We start from the raw sequence: 10,480 nt of genomic DNA, 5'->3' as shown, positions 1-10,480 counted from the left end.
CCAACAACCCTGCAAAGTATTTGGTCCATTGACATTGCGTCCATCTAGCCATTCCTTTAGGCAACTTCTGGCACAGTCTCTTGGCTGCTTTCTCTGGTTCCATCTAATTCATCCTCCATAGTAACAAGTACTTCTGGGCAATTCTCTTCTCCATTCTCCAGCCTTGGCCAGCTCCGACACTTTGTACCCCTGTGTGGTACTGCAGCAGCCTCTTTTGCTGTTCTCTGCCCTATGTTCAGCCTGATATCAGAGCTGTAGCACCTCTCGTTCTCCTTATGTCTAAGCCTGCCTGCCAGTTGTGGTAGGGATGAAATACATGGATCGGAGTGCAGGCTCACAAGCGATACAGACAGGTCATTAATGGGTGGACACAAAAGCTGTGCCCTGATTAATATGTTCCTTCTGTTGTCCAGCTCCCCAGAGCTGTCACTCCATGTGTTCTGACTTTGCACTTTAACCCCGTTGCTCGCAGATATAGCAATGTCTGTAGGCCTTCGTGTACCGACCCTGTTTTGGAGAAGTCTCCTTGTCTCCATATCCCTATTTTCATACAAAAGTGTATTGGCGCATATAAACACAAACAGCCCAAATCCCATTAGAACTGGACCGATCAGTTTCAGTTTCTCTACAGATTGTCTGGGCTGTGGGGGTTGGATGGCTTGTGAAAGGCTACTAGATTTGTTGGGCCAGTAGCCGATCACAGCCACGATAAGTCCTATTAAAACAAAAAGAATCCCTATGAATACAAAGGCTCCAGGCAGGGAGTGAAGACGAAGCTGCCCCTTAGGTGGAGCATCTGGTGGTGGAGGGGAAGAACGACACCGCTGGAATAAACCTAGAAAACGAGGAAAGACATGTACATCCAGGTGCTGAGTAGTTAGACGCTTCATAATGGAAGAGATCTAGGGGAGAAGAAAAAGTGTGTCAGTGCTAAACATCATCTACTGTATATGTAGGCACACAGGGCAGTTTACTTGCACTTCATTTTCATCTGTTGGTCATTTTTGGTGCTTTGGATTTTTTTCTTATTAAGTGTACATGCACATATTCTGTATGCTGACAATGATTCGTTTTTATGCAGTTCTACTAAAGAGCCTTACTTCCAGCCATCTGATATTGGGGAAAGAATAACAATTTCAGGAGTAGGGTCCACCAGGGTGACATCAGAGCTTTTTAGCCAATGTCCTGTTATTGCCAAACAGTCCTTAAACACTGTATGTAGAATATACAATGTCAGTATCCACTATTACATGTTTTTTAAATATGTTGACTTTATGGTGGACACATCCCCAAACTTCATCAAGGCAAGCAAGGATGCTCAGATAACCACTGTGCCACATGCCTATGTGGTAAACACAGTCCAAGCTTTAAGAATTAGGCTTCATATCCCTGGGCATCAAAGAGGGTTGCCTACTCATCCCTTAAATGACAGACTCACCGGTGTTATGTAGATCCTTTGGTTAGACCTTCTTACCTACACTCAATCAGCCACCGAGCCTATGTAATTCACGTCGTTTATCACTACTACTGAATGCCCAACATGGTGGCTCCCCCGGGTACAATTGACATTAATATGTGAAAAACAGACATGGTCACTGTTACACTATATGTTGCTAATCCTGTTTATATGAATGAAAACTTGCCACGTAAAGACCTTTATTACAGGTGTCTTTTTTTCCCTTCTAGATAAAGCTTGTGGTAAATAACAAAGAATGGACAACCACAGAACACAGGCCATCAGGCAATGAGTGGGACAATTATAATTGTTTTGTCTCTTGGTGCCTGGAACCATATTATACCATGTGAGTGTCCTTACAGGTTATTACTGTTCATACCGGGCTTGCTGTACACAGTGGTGAAAGTAACACAATCCACCCTTCATTGCCAGATCATTCTATGAAAATGTGCTTCTCAGGAGGCAGTTCCAATTCGGATATTAAACTGACACTAAACTCAGGAGTTACATCTTATAAATGCAGTAGCCACCCTCCAGCAGGAAGGACTATTCAACACTAATTCAGAGATGATTTGAGGATCTACAGCCGAGTGATACACAAATACGATACATTTCTGTTAATGGTTCAGGTACTTGAATGTATTTTTAAGTTTTAACTCCTAAGTTTAGTGCCACTTTAAATGTTGGGTGGGTCATGTTTGGTTCTTTAGTCATTTTAGTGCTAGAATGCAGTCTCACTTGACACAATGCCCAATGCCTGAATGGAAGTTGATGTTTTGTCTGATCACCATTGGTTTCTCATTGCACATAAAATATTCCCACACAGGGAAGGTCAGCTGTGTCCAGTAAAATGCCAGGAGCGGGCCATATATGGCATGATGGGGTAGAGGACACGAAGGGAAGAGAAAAAACAGCAAAAGAAGTAAGGCTGCCAAGCAAATGTGCCCTCTCCTCTCTCAGGGACCTCTATTAAGTCCTTATGACTTCCACTGCACTTCTGTCTTACCTGTTAGAAGTATGGCGAGTTAGAAGACCACTTTAAGCAAACATTTAAAAGGACACTCGTACAGAAAGAATAACTTAAGCTGCCATTGCTGATCTTTCCTTCTGAAAATGCTAGTCTCCTCACTGTCACGCTGATCCTAGGGATTCAATACTTTTTAGAGTTACAGGCTACGAAATAGTATGCAGATCCTTGCACCATGCTCGTTCCAGCTGGGAGAGAATCAACAAGTATTTACATAATGATGTCAGTACAAGTTATCAATTATCAGCACTTGTGGATTAATAAACCGGACCATGAGCCACTAAACATGGTGGATTGATAAATCTACCATCTACTAAAGCTACTCAGGACCTCTACAGCCAACTATTGCTGCCTGCGTGTCAATATACGCTGCATATCTATAAACTGTGGTCACTCCAAAGCATAATAAACATAACACATAAGAACAAAATAGCCGTGTCTGGATTTATGTTTACAGGTAGTAACTTATACATGTGTACACATGGTAGTACATACCTCTGTATTTAACAAAAATCAATCTAAAGCATTCTCTGTAACAGTCTCCCGCTCGACAAGCATTTCTGGGAATTGATCCTTTCTAAAAAAGAATAAACGTTTTCCTTTAAAGTGCTAAAAACGTAAAGTCTCTGCCATGGCGACACCTGTTCCATATGAACTGGAAACCTCGCATAAGTCTGACCACTGCATGCCTCCTCTTGTCCTCTGCTCTTCTATACCTCCTAAGAAAGAAAGTTTGGGTTAAGAATCAGAGTTTCTGGAACAGGGAGGGAACATGAGTCGGGGAAAGGGGAGGAGAGCATTGTTAAAGAGACACAGGCACACTTTCTAAGTATTGAAATCTTCATGACCAGAGCGCTGCCTTCTACAATGAAAGTACTCGATACTGCTATTCTAAAATACGTCTTTACATACACACATCTCATTACGTTTAAAGTTTGGGGGATGTTTACTATACTTGGCATCACAGTATCACACTGTTAATAGTAGGGATGTTCAGATAGCAGTGCCGATACTTGGCATTTTCATGAGAACTACCAGGGTTGCAGCGGCTGCAGCTGGGACCTGGCCCTGGTGCTCCACCACTGTCCTGAAATCATTTGTCTGTATTGTTTTAGAAAAACTGTCACATGACAATAACCATAAATGTACCAGTACTTGTATCTGTGAGTACTTGGACCAGTATCAGTACTTGTACTTGCAAAAATGGTATCTGTGCATCCCTTTTATATATTTATAAAAAAACACATCATACATTAAAACAGAGATGTACAAATCCCAGGAGCTCCGTGTGCTTCTTGAACATGACAGTTGCCTCTTAACTTCTGAATTTTACTCTAGTCTAGCTGGAAAATTATCTGTACTTGAACCGAGTACGGTACTTTGTATCTGAACATCCCTAGTTAATAGATATAAAACACTCATAGGCATGTATGCCTAAAGAATTGTGGATCCATTCCTGTAAAATGAAAACCTGCCATAAGAGTGATATAGGGGATGCCATTCCCGACTATGAAAATGCCAGTTACTTGGTTGTTCTTGTCTTCAGATGTTTCTACATTTATATTCTGAGTACTAAACCAGAAAAATGCCACAAACTCCCTTTCTGCATACTTTTCCTTGTCAGCGACAAAGTATTAAAGGCAGAGGGTCACCATAATATCCAGGAGAGGCCAGCAGTGGCAGCCCCTATGGTTCTCTCATGTCTGAAGAGTTGGTGAGTAGTGAGTTGGATACTCCAATACTCAGATATTGAAATCATATTGCTTGGTTACAGGACGTGTCTATTGCCTAAATACTCTGTGCTAAAGGGTATTCCTTTTTACCATCTCAGAACACTGGGAGGTATGATACTGCTGTTCTCCAGGGTGTGCACAGGAGGAGACATGATTGGTGGTCAAAGTCTGGTACCCAGGGACATTCGTATAATTGAGCTGTCCACCATCGCTATCCCCCTGTCCCTCTTTGAACAAATAGGCTGCGCATGCCTTATCCCACCAATGACCGTTTTCTGACAGCACCCCCACCCTACCCCCCCTCCCCCAGAATGACATCCGCTCAGGAGGTGGTTTACCTAGGGACAGCCCTGCTGGTACTCTGCACCTAACAGTGTGCATTTGCAGGAGCATTAGTCTTCCAGGAAGATTGGTGCTGGCACCTTTTGGCTTCAAACCAAAATTTGCGTTTTTACCCCACCGCGGTCCTTTGCAGTGACATACATTCAGAATTTGTTGCAGTGTCTTCTTTAAGAATGGCACCTCAACACACAACTACAGTATGTTTAAACCAAATTAACAGCGCTAGTAGGTGAATCAAAAAACCATATAGTCGTGTTTGTGAACCACAAATCATAAAAAAACCACATCAATGCAAGTGCCGTTAATCAATAAAAAAACACGGCACTGTAATAGTTAATAAACCTGTGTACGATTAGAAGGTGATTTTTAACCAAGTGCTTCTAGGTGTCTCAGTGTGTAAAAATAAAGTGGATCAGTCTATACACATTAAAAAATCCTTCACTTTTTTTTACACCTTCATGTGCATTAATACCATTAAGTGACAAATCATATGCGTGAAAAAGTTCAGGTGGGTAAACCAAAAATACAAACGAAAATAATTGTGAATGACAATTAATTGTGCTAACAAAATATATATATATAAACAGATAAAGTCTCTGTAATATACAGCTCCGCTTGCATTGCTGTGGTTTTTTTATGATTTGTAGTTCACAAACACGATTATATGGTTTTTTTATTCACTTACTAGCGCTGTTAATTTAGTTTAAACATCTTCAGACCCAGCGGTCTTTAATACAGCAGCTTGTATTTTACATCACATTATTTATTTATATTGATGTGTTGACACGATAAAAATTCATCACATTGACTTTGCAGTATTTAATATAAGTAATGTGTTAAGGAAACACTATTTTGGTTTAAATCACTGCCACCTGTATGATATACAGCTAATTGAACTCCTAGCACTGCTTATCTTGTTAGGGTGCCCACACACCTTACGATTATCGTACGATAATCGCTGGAAATCCCGCGATCGTACGATGTTCGTAAGGTGTGTGGAAGCCGTGCGACCTCTACTACTGTAAGGTCGCACGACTTTAAACTTACGGACATGTTTGAAAACCCGCCGAGCATCGTACGATGTTCGGCGGGTTTGTGGCCGGTGTGCGCAAGCGCACACTGCCCGTTCGGCATTGCGGTCATCGGAAGCCCGCCCCTCAGGGGGCGTGGCTTGCGATCATGGCAAGTACGATCTGCCTATGCAACATAGGCAGATCGTACTTTTTTTAAGTACCTTACAACCATCGCAAGACAAAAGTCTTGCGATGGTTGTAAGGTGTGTGCCCAGCCTTATATCACACAACTACAGTAGCTTGCAGCTCACTTGCACAATCTAAATGCATGGGCTACCTTAATGCAGTGCACCTTATTGTGTAAAATATGTTGCGTTATGGAGCATTACCCCACACAAATTTTTTTAACAAGCTGGATGTGTATGGAGGAGCCCTTTATCATCGGCAGTGCTTCCTGTGCTATCTGCCATCATTTCAGGGGGGTGCTCTCTCCCAGCCCCCCTAACCTCTCCTCCGTGGATGGGGGGGGGGCGGAAATGAGAGGGACACCTCCCTGAAAGTGCTTCTTTCAGGTTGGGATCCCTGCAGTGTTAATACTCCTTCAGAGTAGAATGGCCACTGTCACATCACCAGGCAGGTTGCCTAGCAACTTACTGGTCTCCAGTCAGCAAGGATGTGAAGAGGATCTGTGCTCACTGAATCTGCAGGTGAGAGGGGGTCTGTAACAGACTCATCTACCTACTTACTTATAATTGAAAATTCATAGGTGACCCATTCTGAGTGAGTGACTTGGAAAGAATGAAAGTTACTAGATCAGGTGACAGCCAATGAAGTATTTTCACATGGAGAGATCAGCAATGGCAGACTGCACACGCACTCCATGTTTCCATTCTTCTGTTCGTGGGACATACTGTAAACACCACAATTTCCAGCACAGCACATAGGCGGCATTTAGAATCTATTTAGAAATCAGGGGTATGGTGGTCCAATGACCATACCATTGCTTTACCAATAAAAGTATAAGCCAAACACTCATAAAACACAGTGATGATCTTTACAAATGTGCATTGTACTCCGCTGGCTTTGGAAGTGTGAAGCCGGCACAGTGCAATAAAAATGAATGCATGGAGGAAAGGAAAAGATGGGAGAAGAACCTGGTCCTGTAATCAAACCAAACTAACTTGACTGGCTCTTCTGATTATGAGCTGTTTCTACTGTGTTAAGCAAACAGTTCTGTGGGACACTGCAAGCCCCACACTGCTGCTCACATTTGAATGGGCCATAAAATGTGACTACCTGCAAATGAGGGCCTATTTATACCAATGCAGGTTTTTTTGTGTGTTGACACACATTGTGGTACATTGCTCATTCATTTTCAGTTGGTCCTCAATATACATCTATGGACCAAAATATGCACCTGCCTGATTTTTTTCTTCTCAGTGCACTGCAACAAGTGTATTCTCTACTTCATGCATAGCAGTGCACTGAGAGGCAGTTACCTTTTTGTACACTGTTTTTGTGTTGGGATGGCATTCAGAGTGAATTGCAGTGCACATGTACCGTGCATTGATGTGCGTGTACATTAGTGCTCATTATAACAGATAAGCTTAGCTGTAAAGGGGCCTTTCTGCAAGTCATTTATCCCCTTAGCAGCCGCCGGCCGCTGTCACAATACAACAGAAACAGTGGGAATTTCGCGATCAACACGCCTGTAGCGTGATGGAGGAATCTGTTCTTATTTTTTCTTTCAGCCTGGGGTTCAATTGAAAAAATAGAGCAGTGCATGGCCAGCTTAAGAAGGACATCAACCCCATTTAGGAGTTTCCTTTCACTGTCTGTAAGACAGGAAGTGAAGGAAAATATTGACACAAACATGACAGATAGAATTAAAAAAAAAAAAATCAACCTGACAGTTTTACCAATTACCTACGCTATCCATAATGAGAAAAACATTTTGCCTTTAGATCTACTTTAGTCACATCCAAGTGGACTTGCTATGCAATGTTGAACATTTTCAGGCTAACAGAACAAACCTAGTTATTGGGACTAAATGCTCCTAGCTGTCCCATGACCTGGATAAATGAGAAAGTTGGCAGCCATACCTACATTCATCCTCTTATTTATAAATATCATAGTTTCCAAGTGTCCTGGATCTTGTGGGACAGTCCTGGAAGTTGGACTGTGTTGCAGAGGAGGAACGATCTTCTGCTCAATGATGACAGCATATTTCTAGTCTGAAAGGAGAAAAGCAGAGCAGGGGTGCTAGAACTTATGCTTGTCTGGTGAGTAACCACTGAACACCATTGTAGAAAAAGACACCATTGCAGCAGCTCTAATTCGTTTAAAACTAGCAAAAACAGTAAGGTGCATGCGGTTATGGATTAGATACCACAAGACTGTTAAGCTAGCCAGCAAAAAACTGATCTGTTGTTACTACTTAGGTTAAAAAATGAGGATTTTATTGCATACATTGACAAATGCGCGTAAAAGCCACTCTACCACGTCAAGGTACCTCTAAGTGCGATCCCTAACTCTAAACTGAGTTTCCAATCTGTGGCTGTGGGACAAATAAAGCAATACACAAACACAGAACAGGCTCACCTGTAGCCAGCCCCTTCCTCTTTAAACTAGAGCAGCACTCTAGAATCCCCAACATCAACTCCTTAAAAAGGAGAACTATGAGGTGAGTGCTTCTCACTCACCTCATAGTTCTAGCCGACCTGTGAAAATGAGACTGTCACAGGTCGGCTCAGTAGATCGGGAAGTGAGGGAACACATAGCGGCGTTCGCTCACCTCTCGATCCTGTCACGGCTCTCTGTCGTGACAGGGGAGGGGCTGGATTCCCCCCTGCCCGCTCCACCAGCGCTGACTGGTGGATCGGATGGTGGAGGGGGGCGGGTACAGCGGGCTCTGCCTCTAGATAGGCAGAGCCAGCTGTCACTCACGCAGCTGGGCGGATCCAGACATAATTGTCGGGATCCGCTTCAGCTGCGGCGTCTCAGTATACCGCAAGCAGTAGCTTGCGGTATACTGTGGCATCTCAGTAGCTCATGGTACACTGAGCTTAGGGTGATGGGAGGAGGCTAGTTTGTGTCCTCCCGTTACCCTAAGGAGAACTATGGGGAAAAGCCTTAACCCCATAGTTCTCCTTTAAGGCAGGTGAAGATAGTTTAGAGTTGGGGCATTTATCAGAGGAGCCTTGACATGGCAGTGTGGCTTCCACACAAAAACCTGTTTTTAGCCCGAGTAGTCTAAACAGATTGGTTTATTTTTTGCTGGCTAGCTTGAACCTGAAAGTGGATGTCTTTCATACTTTATATAAACCCTGACCACGTTCTCCTTTTCCTTTTTGCTAGTTTTAAACAGATTACAGTGGCTGCATGACAGCTTTTTCTGGATTTGGTGCAGACATACCCTGAAAGTCTTCAGCTGCAAGACTTCTGGTGTGTTGCAGGAAGGAGCTACCATAGGTCCTACATAGGTGGGTTGCCTGCAGCCATAGGGTGACTTATTCATGAGCACCAGACATGATGACAAAATAAAAAAATAGCCTTTTTTAAGAAAGAGAGCTACCCCACCCCTCAGGAATATTCACAGACCAGCTGCGCTTGCACAAATGGCATAAAGGAATGACGGTCAATGCAGACAGAATAACCACCATATGTCTGTGCTGCAATATTCTGTGTCTTTGAGTGCATGCTGTAGAGGCACAAAAAAAACCACTGACTGTTCCTTTAAGTGCCAAATACTATGGTGTGGAGAGCAATAACAAATGCTGACTGTTGAGGTCCCGGCTCTGCTGCCAAAAAACAACACAATCACCGCCCGAGTTTAAAAAATAAAAAGGAGAGTCCCCCTAGGTCTGAAAACAATGCTCAGCTTGCAGAACTTCAGAATAGTGTAAAGGGAAGAATACAAGAATTTTACTGCTTCCCCCCACACAGTGACCAACCAGTTGCAGACGTTTCCGTGATAATTACCACACCCACAGAAAGCACACAGGTACATTAAGAGAATATACACGGCCTGGCCCAAAAAAAAGCACCACATGGATTTAGCTAATCAAATAGGTAAAAGCCTTCCATTGGATAATTAGTCTAGGCTCAGCAACATTATGTCCCCAAACAACGAGGTCAGCTTCCAACCTGATTATACTGAATGACCAGGATTTTACATCAATGTTTTTTTTTCCCCCTGATGGCACATTGGACATATTCTGAGATGACAATGCCAGGATTCATCGGGCTCAGAATGTGAAAGAGTGGTTCAGGGAGCATGAGACACCATTTTCACACATGGATTGGCCACCACAGAGCCCAGACCTTAACCCAATGAGAATCTTTAGGATGTGATGGAGAAGACTTTACACTGTGGTCCGACTCTCCCATACGCAGAAATAAATGTTGTAACATTGCATGAGCTTATAGAAACAATGCCATGGTGAATATGTATCATAAATAAAGCTAAAGGCAGTCCAACAAAATATTAGAGTGTGACTTTTTTTTTGGACCAGGCAGTGTAATACCCAGCACAGCAAGAGAACTGCAATACCCACTCACAAAAAGTGAGTCTTCAAAGATGGGGACATATGAAGTTTCCCAAGTCAGGTCTTGAAAACTCTGCAAGGAATCCCCAGACACACCAGGTCTGACCTGAAGAGTAGTCTGTGATAAAGCTAGCCATACACCTATAGATCTTCTTTGGTCAGATGGAAAAGTACAACAGATTCTACCAACTGTGTGGATGGAAATCTCCCACTGGGCCAAGCTTCAGTATCTTGCTAGTTGGCCCTGCTGGCTCTTAAAATACCTGAACAGTGCCTGCATCCAAGCAGATTGTTCATGTATTTTGAGAGCCAGTGGGGCCGACTAGTGATACTGAAGCTTGGCCCAGTGGAAGATGCCTCCA

The 10,480-nt window shown here is 43.1% G+C and overlaps 1 protein-coding gene across 1 annotated transcript; it reads right to left on the bottom strand.

The window, feature by feature from the left end:
• Nucleotides 1-894, bottom strand: TMEM200B (transmembrane protein 200B). The gene has a single exon (XM_018563852.1). It carries the CDS (start codon nt 888-890, stop codon nt 57-59), a length of 834 nt encoding a protein of 277 aa, XP_018419354.1. The 5' UTR covers nt 891-894; the 3' UTR covers nt 1-56.
• Nucleotides 895-10,480: the final 9,586 nt, after the last annotated feature.

This window comes from Nanorana parkeri, unplaced genomic scaffold (assembly GCF_000935625.1).
Source record: "Nanorana parkeri isolate BGI_ZX_2015 unplaced genomic scaffold, ASM93562v1 scaffold705, whole genome shotgun sequence".
Taxonomy (NCBI): Eukaryota; Metazoa; Chordata; class Amphibia; order Anura; family Dicroglossidae; genus Nanorana; species Nanorana parkeri.
Note: the sequence above shows the minus strand (reverse complement) of the source record. Positions and strands in the feature narration are given on the sequence as shown.